Source organism: Olea europaea, chromosome 9 (genome assembly GCF_002742605.1).
Source record: "Olea europaea var. sylvestris chromosome 9, O_europaea_v1, whole genome shotgun sequence".
In the NCBI taxonomy this organism is placed as follows: domain Eukaryota; kingdom Viridiplantae; phylum Streptophyta; class Magnoliopsida; order Lamiales; family Oleaceae; genus Olea; species Olea europaea.
In genome coordinates, this window is record NC_036245.1 from 9,975,580 (window position 1) to 9,994,085 (window position 18,506).

The 18,506-nt window shown below is 34.6% G+C and overlaps 2 protein-coding genes across 3 annotated transcripts in view; both read right to left on the reverse strand.

Annotated features, from left to right (window-relative positions):
* Positions 1–355: 355 nt before the first annotated feature.
* LOC111399933 (casparian strip membrane protein 1-like) lies at positions 356–2,946 on the reverse strand. The gene is made up of 3 exons (XM_023027418.1): positions 2,795–2,946; positions 1,707–1,854; positions 356–460 (listed from the first exon to the last, which is right to left on the reverse strand). The coding sequence occupies exons 1-3, from the start codon at positions 2,944–2,946 to the stop codon at positions 356–358; spliced, it is 405 nt and encodes a 134-aa protein (XP_022883186.1).
* A 3,328-nt stretch (positions 2,947–6,274) lies between these two features.
* The window catches only part of LOC111399622 (probable UDP-N-acetylglucosamine--peptide N-acetylglucosaminyltransferase SPINDLY), a 14,027-nt gene continuing 1,795 nt past the window's right edge, over positions 6,275–18,506 (reverse strand). Inside the window, exons 1-18 of one of the 2 annotated variants that reach the window (XM_023027042.1) lie at positions 17,346–17,364; positions 16,601–17,034; positions 15,556–15,717; positions 15,282–15,457; positions 15,080–15,155; positions 14,462–14,590; positions 14,166–14,285; positions 14,013–14,081; positions 13,846–13,927; positions 13,428–13,522; positions 11,893–11,957; positions 10,118–10,316; positions 9,735–9,929; positions 8,736–8,830; positions 8,486–8,621; positions 8,147–8,364; positions 7,446–7,573; positions 6,275–7,053 (exon numbers count right to left, since the gene is read on the reverse strand). In XM_023027042.1, coding sequence (XP_022882810.1) covers positions 6,620–7,053; positions 7,446–7,573; positions 8,147–8,364; positions 8,486–8,621; positions 8,736–8,830; positions 9,735–9,929; positions 10,118–10,316; positions 11,893–11,957; positions 13,428–13,522; positions 13,846–13,927; positions 14,013–14,081; positions 14,166–14,285; positions 14,462–14,590; positions 15,080–15,155; positions 15,282–15,457; positions 15,556–15,717; positions 16,601–17,008 — 2,787 coding nt within the window. In that variant the 5' untranslated portion in view covers positions 17,009–17,034; positions 17,346–17,364 and the 3' untranslated portion in view covers positions 6,275–6,619. Of the gene's footprint in view, positions 7,054–7,445; positions 7,574–8,146; positions 8,365–8,485; positions 8,622–8,735; positions 8,831–9,734; positions 9,930–10,117; positions 10,317–11,892; positions 11,958–13,427; positions 13,523–13,845; positions 13,928–14,012; positions 14,082–14,165; positions 14,286–14,461; positions 14,591–15,079; positions 15,156–15,281; positions 15,458–15,555; positions 15,718–16,600; positions 17,035–17,345; positions 17,365–18,506 lie in introns of those variants that run through there. The other variant, XM_023027041.1, reaches the window with a different exon arrangement.

Genomic DNA, 18,506 nt, shown 5'->3' on the forward strand with positions numbered 1-18,506 from the left:
GACGCATTTGTCACATCGAGTCTATAGAAGCAATAAAAATAATAACAAAACCTTCTTCCAACCAAATATTTGATAGTATGGGAATAGAAAAAACGTATGTACGAAATTCATCAACATACATATGTGATTTGCGTATGTTAATTTTTCAAAAAGAATGGAATCCATAAAACACGAAACTACTACTGAAATTATGAACTCGAAAAGAAAATACGAAAACATACGTTAATTCATAACAACATTCTTGTTAACGTTTTTTGAGAGCAGTAGCGGACGGCACCACCATAAAAATGAGGAGAACCACCGTGATGAAGGCTGCCCCCACCGCGCCACTGATCCTTTTGTAGAAATCATCAAACTACTGACATATTGCAAGCCAGTTCACATCTAAATTCCCATTGTGAACCAAATATACTATGGACACAAATGAACCCACTGCTGAAGTTGTCAAAGTAACAATCACCTGCCACAAATTCAAAGATTTTAATTAAAAACCTATATATAACATTCTTTGTAGTTATGTACATTTTAGGAAGAGCTTACAGTATCGAATATAATTAGTAGAAGCCTTAGTCCAACTGCAAGAGGGCGCACAATGCACACAATGGAGAAGGGCAAAGAGAGAAAAGGTAGCTTGTATGAAGTTGAAATTTCCTATTATTTTGTTGAGAAGTCGAATTTGACCTAAATTTAATTTATTTGAATTTCAATTGTGGGAAAGACTCATAAACAAGAATTCTGCTACACTAACAGAAAATGGATGACATGCACTCTGACAGGTACATTCCACATGGGCCCACTTTTTTTGAAAATTTTTTATTCGCGCCCCCCCACACACATGTGAGAGGATGTCAACATTTCTGTCACCCATTTTCTATTGCAGTAGTTTAATTCCATAAACAATTACGCATCATAAGTCTTGTGAATTTATTGGGAGGGGCATTTTAATCTTTAGACACGCCTGAGAGGAATATATAGTGCTTGAAGGGATAATATAAATATCCTAGTCTGTCTACGAGGGCGCACAATGCACACAATGGAGAAGGGCAAAGAGAGAAAAGGTAGCTTGTATGAAGTTGAAATTTCCTATTATTTTGTTGCGAAGTCGAATTTGACCTAAATTTAATTTATTTGAATTTCAATTGTGGGAAAGACTCATAAACAAGAATTCTGCTACACTAACAGAAAATGGATGACATGCACTCTGACAGATCATTCACATTCCACGTGGGGCTCACTTTTTTTGGAAATTTTTTATTCGCGCGCTCCCACACACATTTGAGAGGGTGTCAACATTTCTATCACCCATTTTCTATTGCAGTAGTTTAATTCCATAAACAATTATGCATCATAAGTCTTTAGACACGCCTGAGAGGAATATATAGTGCTTGAAGGGATAATATAAATATCCTACTCTGCCTATAAAAAAGGTTGTTTTTGTGTACCTCATTTTTTTTATTTGATAGAGCAGTAATCATTTCTATCAGATTTTGCTAAAAATCTTTCAAATGGGTAACTGACTTAGGACTAGATGAAAACAAATTGCATGAGTTCGAGTCTAACAAAACCTAGCATCTTGTTGCCATGCATATCAGCATTAATTTAAGTTGTTGCACTTATTGCCACAACAAACCTTGGCAACATAGGATCCCATATTCGTAGTCATCCCTTGCGTGTTATTGATGAAAAAATGAATCAAGTTCACATACGAAGGGCATATTTATGAAGACATAATCAATGTAATTAAAGGAGGAAGAAGGAAAGTTACGAGAAAGTTGGGAGATCATCATATCTTTCTTGGAACCGAAAGAACTGAGTAAAGAAGGGAAGAGTTTGTTCAGTGGTTCCCATGCGTTGCTGGTAAAGCAAATGTAAAGGCACTTATGCTAAGGATCTAGTCGAATATGGCAATGCCAGGGACAGAGCCAGACATTTGGCGTTATGGGATCAAAATTAAAATACAATTTTTTTTTATAACAACATATCATAATATGTTATTTTGAAAGCTCGCTTCAACTACGTTTTACTCTGTACTAGAAAATAAGGGTTCTTATTTAAAATATTTCTCCATGAATGTTACAAAATCAAATTTAATATTAACAAAATATGAGCACAACATCTAAATGAGAGAATTTGCTATTTCAGTTGAATAAATAGTAAGAAGAAACAAGATGACATCAACCATTTTTTTTTTTTTAATACTAGCAGAGACCAAAAGCATACCTTCCAGATTCACACAAAATTTTATAGTTGTCTTCTTAATTGCTTATTTATAGTTGCAACAATTAGATCCAAACCCCATAATTTAACCGGATAAGGATAAATGCATGATTCTTCAAAAGATGTCAAATAATCACAAAAAAAAAAAATAATAAATAAAAAAAATTATCCAAATGCTATATTGGTAATTTCCACGATATGGCAGTGCCGACTTATTTAGATGTTTATGTTTTTTCCTGTATACTGGATAATAACTAATAAGCAATGGGGAATTGGGGATTGTAGTTGAAAATATTTGTCAAATCTCAAATTCAATTATTCAAATGAAGTTTAGAATAAAAATATGTAAAATCAAGCAAGTAGGGTGTCGATTTGTTACCTAAATGAAAGAAAGATCACAAAGTTAGCACAAGAAAGAAAATCCCAAAACGTGAAAAAGTGGAGAGAATGGACTTGGAAATGGAGTTGGATAGGTGAAATACCAATTAATGGGTTTGACAATAAACAATTGGACAAGATTATATTTAATTTTTTAGTGTACCAAAAAATAATAATAATAATTGTGGTGTCAACTGACCCCATATGACCCCATGTGGGTCCGTAAGTGGCAATGCCTCTCTTATATCCTCCACTTGCGTGCTCCGTGTGAGCTCCCAAAAGTGGTGCTTTTCCTTTCCTTTCTTTTCTAGTCTCTGCAACATCAATAGAAGTCAACTCATTTCTCCCCATATCTTTTGTCTTTGATTGCTGGTAGAGCTCAAAGATTGTTAGAATTTGAGTGTGATCTAAATTCTTTATTTAAGATAATTGAGAGTTCTAGTTTAACGTGGGGATGGTGATTTAGCAGCAGTGGGTGGCAAAGTGGCTTTGTTACCTATTCCAAAGTGCACATTAAGAGAAATTCTATTCCAAATGCTTTTGGAATCCTAATCGAAATCTATTTGACAAGTTCTATTTGGAAACCATATCAAGAGTTGAAATTTGTATTGAACTTGAAAAAATCGAGATAAGAAAAATTTTGGACATTTTATTTCACCTTCAACTCTACTTTTAGGGTTTGGATTGTTCTCTACATATATTTGGCTCTTCTATACAATTTAATTGGATTATTTAACCTCATTATAAGTTAGACAAATTACATACACAAAATATTTGTATTATTTCTCCATGTTATAATAAAATCCGCATTCTCTGCAAATTATTTTAATCTCGTGCTCTTGTGATCAATTACTTTATATTGTAACTTAATCTCTTATTTTCTTCAATAATTTGGTATCACATTAATCCGATATCATCTTCCGCTTTTCATAACAAATTGGTATCAGAGCTGTTCTACTTTCAATAAAGTAGTTTTAGATCTGATCCGGAATATAACTGGAATTAGAACCTAAGTTTAATTCATATGGAGATTTTGTTTTTAGGATGGCAACCATAAAATTTGATGTTCCGCGATTGGATAGCAGTACAAGATTTTCATTTTGGCAAGTTAGGAGGTGAGCGGTGCTCACTTATATGGGATTGATTTTGTTGTATTTTTTGCTGGCTTCATATTTGTTGTTTGAAAAACAATCTTATATAGTCGTGACCTTACCATTAAAGAAGTCTATAATGCCTCTATTATCAACGGAGAAGATGAAGCATATTGTTGAGGTTCATGAAAACCTAGTTCTTGATGATGGTTGTGCAAGGGGCAAATTAAGGTCTAGTTTCAAAATTTATTGCAAGAATTTAGGCTACTTAATTAAGGATTGCTATAATTTGCGTAATAGAGAAAATTTAGATGCAACTTTTCAGATGGAAAAGCAATTAGAAGCTTCAGTAGAAGCAAGTATTGCAAAAAATTCTTAGCGGTGATGAAGAGCTTTTACTTATGTCCGACGACAACTCTAAACCTGATGAGACGTGGATTTTCAATACAACTTGTACTTTTCATATGTCACCCAATCAGGAATTATTTTCAACATATGAAAAAGTTACAAAAGGTGTTGTGATAACCGGTAATAATACTTTTTGTCGGATAGCTAGTATTGGTCATATCAAATGAAAGATGTTTGATGGGATATTTAGAACATTTGATACAATGAGATACGTCCCAGGTCAGCATGGTACAAGTACACTGTTGAAGATGGAATCCTGAATATTATCAAAGGAGCCCGTGTTGTACTGATGGGGACATAAAAAATCTCATTTGTATATCTTGTAGGGTGATACAAAATCTTTGAGTAATCAACATATTTTAAGAACTTGTGTGGATTAAGAATTGGTTTCTGTCCTATTGAAGTCTAATTTGGGTCTTCTTTTAAGAAAACATCTCAGTTGAGTTTTGAGAATATAAGTAAATCCGTTTTGTCAACATTATCGATAGTGTCATCGTATTTAATTGTTAGAAATAGTTTGGCCATAAGATTCTACATAAGTACAATTTTGCTGATTTTGTTGATGGTTTGAATGCGGTTAAGAGTGTTGAATCTAGCCAAGATCCTTCTTTTGATGCATTCAATTGTGATTTTGTTACAAGGCTTGTTTCAACCTTGATTGGTAGTCATTAGATCACTTTTGCCCCTAGTTGTGATAGCAAAGTTAGAGAATATTTTCAGTGGAATTCGTGTCAAGGTGGAAATTGTTAGAATTTGAATGTAATCCGAATTCTTTGTTGAAGACAGTTAAGAGTTCTAATTAAATTACACATTAAGAGAAAATCTATACAGAATGCTTTTGGAAACATATTTGAAGTCTATTTGACAAGTTTTAATTGAAGTTCTATTGGAAGCCCTATTAGGTGTGTTGGACTTGAAGAGATCAAGATAAGAGAAATTTTGGACATTTTATTTCATCTACAACTCTACTTATAAGACTTGGATCGTTCCCTATATATAATTGGCTATTCTTCATAATTTAGTTGGATTGTTTAACGTAATTACAAGTTAGACAAATTATAAATACAAAATATTTGTATTCTTTCTCTAAATTATAATAAAATCTCAATTCTCTGCAAATTATTTTATTATTGTATTCTTGTGATCAATTACTTCATATTTGGGCTTAATCTCTTATATTCTTCAAAAATTTGATATTGGATTAATCTGATATCATCTTTCACTTTTCAAAATAATTTTGCATCAGAACTGTTCCACTTTCAATAAAGTAGTTTTAGATCTGGTCTGAAATATGACACTTGTAATGAATGCCAATGGAGGGGTAAGATGAATCTTTATATAGTTTTCAATGAGATAATGGAACAAGAAGAGTAGTTGATAACTTATTATTTGAATCTTAAGGATGGAATATACTATAGAAATTGGGGCAGATGAGGATTAAGAATATTAAAAAATTAAATTATTTGTATGATTAGTCAACTAATAACGAATGTATACTTTCTAATTTTCCAAGAACTAACATATTTGGCATCTACAGATGCATTTTATTTGCACTTTTGGGCTTCATTTCGACGTTTAGTTAAAAGGTTTTTCATATGAATACTTTTCTTTCAATCTGATTAACCATTTGTTTTTATTTATTTAAGAATTTGCTTAGCTTCCAATGTCATATTTTGTTAATCTTCCTTGCAAAATTAAACATTTAGCCCCAACCAACTAAAAAAAACGTTATTTACAATTTAAAAAGTCAACAATTAATTTTAATTATATTTATAAGATCCGCAAGTTTTTCCCCACAATTCCATCAACTTTTATGGAAACCTACTTTTTATCAAAACCAAGTAGGCTTATAGTCATCTAAACACTAATGAGCAACATACAAAAACGATTTCAAAATCAAAATTATAGTTGCTTGCGATCTGATTAATCCTATTTCGATCTTATTTTTTTCTATTAGAAAGGCATAAAGGCAATTTATCCTTTCCACCCCAATACTGCCAATCAAAGCATAATGCAACACTTCTGGTTTTACTTACGAAGCACACCCACGAGAATTTCTTTATATTGGTTTAATTTGTGTAATGTCATCATGCTCGTAGATATTTCTCTTGTGCTAGTAGTAGTTTTCTTGCCCAAAGCTTAAGCATCTAAAAATTATTTTTCCTAGTGCGAAAAACCCGTAAATTTCAAAGAAAAGCATCACCTTATAATTTATATATTACAAAAACCATATTTCTCATCAAGGGGTAGATGGACTGTCATTTTTCTATTACATAGTCCATTATTCTACCCATCATGCCCTAGTACACTACATTTCTATATCTTGAGCAAGTACATATTTGAGCACTTCACTTGTAATTGTAGCATCTCTCTCCAAAACTAATTTCTACCTAAGTGCTAAATGGAAGATAATGTCAAAGCCCCATCAAATTTATATCACAGGAGGCGGCTACAATACTTGCACTCTTGTTGAAGCTCTGGATCATTTAGTCATTCACCAAAGACTTCTTTCATAAACAAGTGGATCAATTTAAGTTCAACTTAGGCGTGTTAGATGTCTCGTTCAACTGCAACCCATTTTCCTTTCCAGCTGAAGTGTTCCCAATGGAAGATGGCCCGGGGTTAAGTCCATTTGTCTTGACTGGTCCAAGGGCGCCATTTTCAGAATTCCTCGTTGTTGGGTCAGAAGAATTGATAGACGGTTCCTCAGAAACAACCTGCTGTTGCAGCAGTTCCATACGCCTCAATGATGGCACATCCCCCTTACAATATCTCCGCCACATCATCCTGTAAGTTGATTCCAGGCCTTGGGTGAAATTTGATCCATCACAAAGAGGTGACTTCAGCATTAGGTCCCGCAGTTTCATCCTCAAGCTTGAGAGTGCCGTAACGTCAGAGGCCAACTGTAGTGCCAGATGTACATATTCATCTTCGTTCCTGGCCACCAGATTGCTCAATCCTGTAATGCAAACGATATGGTTTATCAAGCAGTCACTACAAATTTGGATGCAGATCATACTCTATGTTGCCTGAACTAGAAGTACCAGATAAGGGAGATCCCTTGTCCTTTACACATATTCTTATTATTATTATTTTTTTTAAATATTGATTCAAGAGATATGACATTTTCATCATCTTCTTGTTAGGAAGAAATAATAATTGTTGGCATATTCTTGGTTTCCTTGAGGTAATCCATGAACATATACACAATAATTAAGGGTTGGATATTAGAATCAATTGGAACACGTGATAAGAGTCATTGTACAAGTATTGGGTATGTTCCATCAATTCTGTGAAACATAGAAGAGAGCGAACATCATTTAATGGCACAAGTAGAGAAAAGATACGTACCAACCGTGGTGAGGAGACTTACACCAACATTATGGGCATGTACCGTACCTCCCATGGTAACGCATGGAACTCCCATGTAAAGAGATTCACACGTGGTAGTTGTTCCTGCATAAGGAAAAGTATCCAAGCTACAAAAAATAACAATTGTCAAATTCTCATTTCTAGAATTACATCGAAATAGAAATATCTTGTCAACATTCACAAACATGTTATGTACAACAAAAGAATCTAGAGACACAGAATTTATGGCATATATCACTCAAGGGTTGTGTAATTTGTTATCCGTTGATGGGAGTGAATGTCATAAGATATTTATCAGTCTCCTTAGCAAACACGATGCCCTTGCTTCTGCATTCCTCAGTGCACTAGCTTAAAAGGGTTGGAGTAGGAAGATCGAGGATTTTTGGATAATATGGCACAACCAAAAGAGCGAAATTCACAGGAAAATTTGCAAACAGAATGGGCAAAATATAGAGATATCCAAAAGCATCGTAGAAACATACACACACAGAGCCCAAAGTATGTTACTTCATGTAATTTTGGCTTCATCTAAATATTTTATGGACAGGAAAAGAACTTTGCACGTGATTTATCATGAAAATGCCTTTCAATATAAGGTTTTTGAACATCAAAAATAGATATCAACGGCTACGGACATAATTTTCCGGTCATCGAGGGCCTAAAGGATCAAAAGATATTACCTGATGTCCATTAAAGAATACGTTTGCATATGGTCGTGGTTGAGAAGAATTAAAGGCAGAAGATCAACGCGCTGAGATTCCAATCCCAACTTCTCCAGTGTCGAAAGAAATTGCTGCCTCAAACTATCACAAGAAAAAGGCTTACACTTTATAATAAGCCGGGAATTTGGAACTGCACATAGAATCCTTGCCCATACTTGCAATACTTTAGGTGTTATCTGATGTTCATAGATCAATTAAAAGGTAAGAAAACTATGATTACACGTAAAGTAAATAAATTTGTATGCTCATATTGTTGCATTTCTCCACAATAGATGCTCATACTAATTTTATCAATACCTTTGCAAGATTGTTAAAACTACCAAAAGTAACAAAGCCATTGGACATAGCAGGAGTTGGAGACACGGGCCCTGCTTCAGGGGAAGGTGTGTAACATAGAAAAGACTTTGGTAATCGAACTAACTCCTCAACATGCCTGCCATTGATAGATGATTTGCATTGACAATTTAATTCAAGCTAATGCTAGGATCCAGCTTCCAGTAGTATCATCATAAGAAAATTTTGAGCAAGAATTGTGTGTATCACTTACTTCTGTTTCGTATCAGGAGGGTCGGCCAGTGCATCTGTGATCCTATAATCAACGGTAGGCAAACCAGTGGTATTGGGGTAGCCAATCCAAGTAACCTATCATAAAGCCAAGTCAAATAAATGACAAGGTCAGAAAAAGTAATAGCAATGATCTGCTTGAAATCCACCCGACAAACTCCAATTAAGCATATAAACCGCTCACTAGGATATCACCATCAACGACAAGCTGAGACTCATTACCAATAAACTTAGGTTTAGCTACATGAATCATCTTTTTCAAATCAATAGCTCTAAAAGATCCACAGGAACCTTGCTAGGAAACATATGAGTCTATATTGCATCTTTCTCATAGCACCCCCAAAGAGGAATATTCACAGAACTTTCAGAAGGAAAAGCTCTTCATCCTTCCATGAAAATTAGTGGATGTCAAGTACTTAGTTGATGATTTCAACTTCCAAGAGTAACTTATGTGTTAACATGCCCTGTACCCTCACTGTGGCTCCTATCCACAGAGTTGTAATAGTACATGCACTGCTATGTTTCCGATACTGTTAAACTATCTGCTTCCTAACTGTAACCACAAGAATATAGAAACAGGACAATAGGGATGAAAAGAGAGCCAATCCCAAAGGGACTATGCTGTAATACAGATTCCACCGAATTAATATTTTAAACATATTCTGTAACCGAAAGGTCACGGACCTATTAGCACTTATAAATTTTTTTATCAATCTAACATTCTGGACAAAGAAGAAGATTAAACAGACTGAACATACAATTGCATCACTGAATTAGCACAAGATCTGGCTCACTATGTTTAGAATATTTAAAGATCCTCTGTCCTCAATTAAGTATTACCCATTGGTGTTGAATTCTTACCCTCAAAAGAAAATACAGAAAGACATGGTCCATCATCAGTGATTCAGTATAAAGAAAAATAATCCTGTCCATATTATTATTATTATCATTATTGTTGTTGTTGTTGTTGCCTCAAAGATACCTGAACAGGGGCAGGCCGGCAAGCCATCGTACCCAACTTGTTGTTTGCTGTATGACCAGTAAGTTCCACCAAGATATCAACCTCATCTTCTCTGACCATACTAGCAACTTTTTTCTCATCAATCCCATAGATATCTCTCCATGTCCCTCCTTTTTTCAGGACTCCATCTCTAAATCTGTTTGTTTTTGCATCTGCCTGTAGCATCACACGTGGCAATCATTAAATTATAATTTTGACTCCAGTCCAGATTCGCATCTCAAATGACTGGAATCGAGGAAAAAGCCTCGTGTAGTTTTTTTAAACAATGGCTGGCATATAGTAAACAAAAAATGTGCACAATTTAGACATTTCGGGTTAGTGAGGGGGCTGTTATGTAATTATACCTTCAGAACTGCCGAATAAACCACCACCTTATAATTTGCATAGTTGTGGTAGAAAAGTGGAGCTTCAATGAAATATGATACAGAATGAGTAAAATAGTCAGGAGACACATATCCAATAACAATTGGCCTCTCTGGATCTTTTGTGTTGTCCCATGACTCATATTGTGGAAATAACCTCATAAAGCGCCTACCCCAGTCCCTGCAATTGTATTTTTGGAATCAGGCTACCTAAAAATTTACAATGCACGGCTTTCGAGCATCCACAAAATAGGAATTATTGTTTATTTGCAACAGACAAGCTTTCGTGTGTGTGTGTGTGTGTGTGTGTGTGTAAGCAAGATTTCAAAAATAAAATATCCAAATTATTTTTACATCATAAAAGAATCAATAGACATGCTGTTGAAACAAAAAAGTTGATCACATTTATCATCAGGATATGTGCAAGAGACATTCTTACATAAATATCATGCCAAAAAAATCTCAAGGGAGAAGTCAGTTGTTAAAGAATCAACAAACACACCAACAAAATCAAGAGTTTCATCGTATTTATTGTCAGTATATATGCAAGAAGCCAAGAAACATTCTAGCATCATCATCATGCCAAAAAAAAAACTCTCACGGGGAGAAGTCAAGTTGCGAGATTTACAGTCCTTTCAGACCCAGTCACCTTCTTTCCCACTCTATCAAATGCATATCCAGTTATTCTATCAATACGTCTAGACAAGCATTGTCGAGCAAGTTGATGACACTTATTATGCCCACTAGCTAATACTCAAGAATCATCGGACTTCCCAAAGAAAAGCTTCTACCCACCATCGCATCACTTTCTAAAATCTATAATTTCCGAAGTTAAGACATTTTTAATCTTCATTTCCTGTAAAAAGCCACTTATCACTCTAGACTAATTAGTGAGGCATATACAAATAAGTTTCAGGACAGTTGCAGAATGCAAAATGGCTATCAAAGCTACATTCATGTCAACTGGGCAGGTTCATTCATGCAACATTAAGAATTCACGAACTTCCTTTGACTCAAAAGAAGTACTATAACTTTGACATTCAACAATTTCAATCAGTTGAGATTATTCTGTTCCTCTCAGAACCTAGAACAAATAATGAAAAATTTATCATGCATGTGAGTATTATTTATTATTTTCATCATCCTAATACGAATTCCAAGACAAATGTATCCCAAAAGTGATTCACACACACATTGTTATAATACAAAAATATACATGTGCAGATTTAGACACAAGATACAAATTCTGAATTAAAAAGAACTCTTCTTGGTTTGATTGGGTGTTATAGCTCAACTACCGGTTGTTGTCCATAGATGCTGATCAACAGCTTACTCAAGAGGCAAGATGTATCTAGTCAATTCAAAGTCACTGGTACGTAATATATAGTGCAATCTTTTCGTAGCAAGTACAGACAAAATGCCATAGAGTATCTTTGAACCTGTCTTCACATTGTTTTACATAATGAATACGTACTTGGCATTCTTCAAGGTAGCAGATATTCCTTTTTAATAATGGATTCATATTCCGGTCTTTCCCCTTTTCTAGCGTAGCATTTGAACCTCTAAGGTGGCATAAAAAAGGAGAGCAAAGAAGGAATACAGGATAGCAGTATACGAATGGCATCTCTGTACATATATACAAATGCACATACAGGATGAAAAATTAGATTTTTAGGCACTCAAAAGATAAATCAGTGTACTTGCATGTGCAACTAATTACAAAATGTAAATTATATAAGCATGGTAGAATGATAGACCTGTGTGCCTCATATAGTTTATCATCATTTCCCTCATTTATGTAATTCATTGCAAGCAACCGATTCTGCAAATTTGGTTAATCAAGCAAAACTTTTAGCCCAAAGTATCGAAGAAAATAATTAAACAGAATGTAATCAATGTCGCAAAATATTGTAAGAATGAAGCCCACGACTATACAAAAAAAATAGAAAAATAACAAAGACGATGCCAAAAACCCCTGCACAATCCCACCACTATATAAAAAAAAAAAAATAGAAAAATAACAAAGACAACGCCAAAAACCCCTGCACAATCTACCCTGACAACTGAAATTGCATACCACCAGAAAAACACCCTGCATACTCATCAGAGAAAAAAACAACTATAATTTTCTAAACATAATCATAAACTCTAATATAAATTACTATCTAAACCATTGAACAGACATGTATAGAATGACCTTCAATTTCAACTAAAGCAACTGTGTTCATCTATTTGTTTGCCTCTCCACTTTTCTTCCTTATATGTTAGGGAAAGGGGGCTTGCAATGAAATAATGTGTTGACAAAGATGTCACTAATGGGAAAAATATATGCATCATCAAAATAAAGCAATCTATAATCCACCTAAGCCCTTGATCTGGTCAGCAAAAGAGAGGATTTATGTACAATAAGTTCGCTGACTTCTGAAGAGTAACTACGATAGAACTCCAAGAAGCCTTTGACCTAAGATGGATTTGTACATGATTTAAAAGTTCATTTACTTAAAACCAACCATGACGGAAGATATCACCAAAAATGTCATAGTTATCCTAGATTCTTACCATCCTTCAGATAATTTAGATGCCTACCCTATACGAGGATGGAGGTTAGTAAACAAGATATAATAACCAACAATACTTTTTTTTTATGACCGTGGGTGTCCAGTCCAACTTACGCACACCTCGACTAATTCCATGGAGACATGAAATTTACAGCCGGGTACTCACCTCAGTGGCCCTGATAGTACTCAAACTGGTGACCATTAGGAAACAAATCCAAGACCTGACCACTGACCACTGAACTACCCTTCAGAGTTAATAACCAACAATACTTAAGCATGCTAGTATGTGAAATTGGACAGTATTATTCATTCTTTCCCATAAGTCACCTAATATTTCCATTTCAAAACTCAAATTATGGGCTTGTTTAAGCCCCATTATTTAGAAAAAAATGCATTATTCTATAGTATTTTGACATCATTTCAACCACACATTCTTCATTAAAATAATATTACACGTAAATCCAAAACTTTTCCTTATTTTTTAACTACGCATTTCTCATCGATACACTATTCAAAAATTCATTTTTCCTCCAAAATGGGGCTCAAACAAGGGCTATGTTCCACACCATGTTAATTGGTGACAATAGTTCGAATATGACTCACAAAATAAAGCTATAGTAGCACATCAAGAAATGCATGAACTGGATATATAATTTTAAATGGAAGGGAAAGGCTGGGGTCAAAAAAGAGCATAAAGATCTAAACTTAACATTCACAAATTAAACAAGCAATACCTGGCCCGCATTGCGAGAATCAGGATCTATTTTAAGGCACTGTTCATATGCGTCAATTGCCATAGCTATGTTCCCTGCATCTCTGTAGAGAACCCCTATACATAAAAAAACACTGAATTACTGAAAGAATATAGTCACCAAATTCCACCAACAGAAATTTTCGAAGGATACATGATTTTGTTTATAGGTGTCTTTTCATTATGCAGTAGTCTAAACTACTTAAAGAATTTGTTTGCTTTGCATGGAAGCTAACTTTAGAAGCACTAAGTTTAATTGACGTCATTCACTCCCTTAAAAGTGATAATGCTCAATATTGCAATTCAGGCAAAAGAAACATATTGACCAGAATATAAAGCTTTTCTTTTAATGCTGATAGGTAACTGTCAAGACACAAGTGAATAAAACAATATAGAGAGACCTAAATTATTATATGCTTCTGCATATGTAGAATTCGCAGCAATAGCTTTCTCAATCATGGTGGCAGCGGCATCCATTTTTCCCTATGCACAGTCATAAAACTATGAGTTTACCAGCCAGGCATATGGTCTTCAGGACAGTAAAAGTGAAAGACTATAGCTAAGAAACCTGGACAGTGTAGACTACTCCAAGATTATTTAACGACTGAGAGAAGTTAGGTTTGATTGATAAAGCCATCTGCAAAGACACAAACTAAATAAAGTAAAAAACTTAAATGTATGTTTTGCTTCATTAATAAAGACCCAGAGGCGTGAAACTTACCTGGTAACATTCTACTGCTCTGTCAAGGTTGTCCCGATCCTTGTATATCACTCCTAAATTGTTACATGCCTCTGCACAGTGGGGATTGAAGTGAAAAGCAAGTTCGTAGAATACAACCGCCTGCAAAAGGAGGATGTTAATTACAAGAAGATGGCAAGGTACAGACGCATTATACATATGCAGAAGAAAACATAAGCGGGTAATAAATATTCTCCTTAGTCCTAGAAGCATCTTATTACAAGATTATCTTCTACAGTCGCAGTTTGCACTATGACGTGATTTTTATGCCAAATTACCATGTCAAACTCCAGCATTTCTCCATAAGCAACCCCTAAGTTATACATCGCATCAGCATAGTGCCAATTATAATACAGGGCTTTCTTATAATATGCCACACCTTGGTTGATGTCACCCTCCAATTTGACCTGCACAAAAACATCCCGTTTCAATTACAGCGATTCAAGAGTGTGGTTACTTTTCAGAAACCCTTTCATATAGGATCGTGTTTAATGATAAAAACAGGGTCAGTAACATACGAGATGCAGAAAAATATTGATTCAATAAGATTTTTGGAATGTCCTTCATGTTCCCAATTCTTATAAAATGAGGAACTGAACTTATTGCCGTGAGAAACCCCAAAAAGTTGTTCATACTTCAAACTTCACTTGTTGATGAAAAGAAGTGCACAGATCAAAAAGTAAAGGAACAAATTGCATGCATTTTCTATTGCGAAAAGTATAGGGCATCTACAATCACTTTTTCAAGAAAAATGAAATACAAGGCAATTATTGTGGGTACAGAAGACAAAGTGAAAATACATTAAAAGAACAAATTGGGTTTAAGTAATAATAAAGTATATAATTTGGTTTAATATAAATGTAAACGAGCTGGCTAGAAATTTCAATGTACCAAACCTTAGTGCCTAAATCAGTCAAAGCAATTGCCATGTTATTTTTTGCAATCTCAAAGTTCGGAGAGACAGCCAGACACCTGTATATACACATAAGAAACAAGTCAAAATGCCATCAATTGAAGGTAACTCTCCTATCCAGTATATTCACCAAACAAAATAATAATAAAAAAAATAAAAAAATTGATAAATGATAATCTAGGCACCTCTCATAACAGGCAATTGCAGATTCCAAATCCCCGCGATTTTTATAGATAACGCCCATGTTGCAATATGCTTCAGCATACATGGGCCTCTCTATTGCAGCTTTTTCATAACAGTTCAGGGCAGTGTCATATTGCATCATTTCAGAATAGACAACGCCAAGGTTGTAATAAGCAGGCTGCAATAAGAAAGCCACCAAATCAATTAAACAACTGAATAGAAAAATCAAAAGTAACTTGGAATTCCAAATAAGGAAGCAGAGAAACATGAGACTACAGCATAGTGCGGGTCAATTTTGATAGCTTCATAGTACTTCTGAATACCATCCTGAGTGTTACCAGCAAGCTTTAAGCTGGTTCCAAGATCTGTTAATACGATTGCCAAACATTCTGCAGCTAGTTTATATGAAGGATCAGCCTTTAGAGCTTTCTGATACATCTGCATTAATAGAAATATAATAAATGTGAATAATGACCAACAGAAAGCCAGATAAGAAAAATGGATACCTGAAAACGCCTATCAACTATTAAAACTGGTGAGTAAGCTCTGAAAGCTTAAAACAATGGCATGAGGGTTGTTACAGGTAAATGAATACCTATCACTACAGGATTTTAGGACTTACCTGGATAAACCCCAAAGAGAATAGAAAAATTACAAATTCAGAGAGCCGGTTCTACCATAAATAAGTCATCATTTACATCCACTAATCCCAAGCATAAGATATATTTTTATGTCAAGGGTATCCTCATAATTGTATTGCAAAAGATATATTAAAAAAAATGTTGTGTTGTTTATCGTAGATGCACGAAGAGTGTCAGAAACGCTCTCTCAAAAGTTACTACACCAAACTTGACATCACCCTGCAGAAAGAGAGTGCATAGTGCTGATCAAAACAAGTATATCGTCCTAAAGCCCAAAGAGATGTAAGGACTAAGTTTCCGGTGAGACATCAACGAGAAGGGTATGATTTTTATAGGTATTGGTGCCCACAAAAAGATAATAACTTCACAAAGACAGAGAAGACACGAAGAAACTCAAAAGAACAGGGAAATTGCAAAAAGTATCAATTTACGCTTCCAACTCAGAAATTACAAATTCATAAAGAAAACATTACTTACCTTTATTGTTACACAAGCTCTAAGGCTATATAAAATCAAACACACCACTTAGCCAAAAAAAATTATTCCAGCAGTAAACAACATTAACAGCTTAAAGTTAAAAGCGTTGACTATGATCAGAAACAATCTTGAAAAAGCAATTACAACAGATATGCACCATGCTATTTTAAATTGGAGAAGTAACATCAACACCACATCCTTACCTCAGCAGCCTCCACCAGTTGACCCTCATCTTTATACAAAATACCACAGTGCGTAAGGGCACAAGGGTTTTGTGGTTCCAATCGGATAGCTTCAGAAAAACTATCATATGCAAGCCTCTTTAAGTTCTGCATCTGTTGACAAATCCCTTTGCCAATGTAGGCGTCAACATTTTTACTCTCCTTCTCCAATACACTCTCGTAGACAGCAAGTGCATCCACAAATTTATTTCTGGAGCGAAGAATGTTGGCATAGGATAAAGCATCTTTCCCTTCAAAACTCTTTTTAGGTTGACTAATCCCTGGAGAGCTTCTGCCGCCAGAAGAATGTTGCCCTTCCATCGCGAAGACATGATCATCAGTTAAGTCATTTCCTTTTCCATTGCCAACATCATTTTCTGTCCAAGCCATGTGACTTAATGTGCAAAAACAAATTCCTGATACAGGATAATGAAGGGTCAGAAACAGAAAAGAAACAAATTTTCATAACAGACTATGTTCCATACTTCAAAACATCAATGATTTCTTCAAACATCAAAAAGTATGCGTCCATTAACAAGAACAATAACTGGAATCCACAGTCAATAAAGTTTGTCTTCATTAAACCAACTAGTACTGTAGCAACTGGATTTTCTGCTCTTTTCCAAACACCGTGAAATATCCAATCTGTGTTATTTTGAGGGGTAAAAGGAGATGATCATGAACTTTTTTAAAAAAGTAAAAATTCAATTGTAGAAATGCCAATTACTCGATACAAGCTAATGCTGGAAAATGTCCCAGTGAAAGACAACTATGAGATAGTTGGAACTCATGGTGCATTTTGTTCAATTTCCAACATCATTTTCTGTCCAAGCCATGTGACTTAATGTGCAAAAACAAATTCCTGATACAGGATAATGAAGGGTCAGAAACAGAAAAGAAACAAATTTTCATAACTGACTATGTTCCATACTTCAAAACATCAATGATTTCTTCAAACATCAAAAAGTATGCGTCCATTAACAAGAACAATAACTGGAATCCACAGTCAATAAAGTTTGTCTTCATTAAACCAACAAGTACTGTAGCAACTGGATTTTCTGCTCTTTTCCAAACACCGTGAAATATCCAATCTGTGTTATTTTGAGGGGTAAAAGGAGATGATCATGAACTTTTTTAAAAAAGTAAAAATTCAATTGTAGAAATGCCAATTACTCGATACAAGCTAATGCTGGAAAATGTCCCAGTGAAAGACAACTATGAGATAGTTGGAACTCATGGTGCATTTTGTTCAATTTCCAACATCATTTTCTGTCCAAGCCATGTGACTTAATGTGCAAAAACAAATTCCTGATACAGGATAATGAAGGGTCAGAAACAGAAAAGAAACAAATTTTCATAACAGACTATGTTCCATACTTCAAAACATCAATGATTTCTTCAAACATCAAAAAGTATGCGTCCATTAACAAGAACAATAACTGGAATCCACAGTCAATAAAGTTTGTCTTCATTAAACCAACAAGTACTGTAGCAACTGGATTTTCTGCTCTTTTCCAAACACCATGAAATATCCAATTTGTGTTATTTTGAGGAGTAAAAGGAGATGATCATGAACTTTTTTTAAAAAGTAAAAATTCTATTGTGGAAATGCCAATTACTCAATACAAGCTAATGCTGGAAAATGTCCCAGTGAAAGACAGCTATGAGATAGTTGGAAATCATGGTGCATTTTGTTCAATTTGATGTGAACAGGATAATGTAATAGGCTAAAGATGATCATGGGGTTGTGTCAACAGTAACCAAATAACCATCACTTGTAGAACTAGGGGACCCTTTAATGTATCCAGTGGTTCTAAACTCAGCCCCTGCTTGAGCCCCATTTATATATATATATATATTTTTTTTTTTTTTTTTTTTTTTTTTTTTA

Bases quoted from the DNA above. Each gene is read 5' to 3' on its own strand.
- LOC111399933 (XM_023027418.1), bottom strand. From the start codon at position 2,946: ATGGGGAGAAATGAGTTGACTTCTATTGATGTTGCAGAGACTAGAAAA. The intron at 1,855-2,794 runs GTCAGTTGACAC...TTGCTTTACCAG, and splicing joins CCCACATGGGGTCATATGGG to CAACGCATGGGAACCACTGA. The intron at 461-1,706 runs GTATGTGAACTT...AATTTGTGGCAG, and splicing joins TCTTCATAAATATGCCCTTC to GTGATTGTTACTTTGACAAC.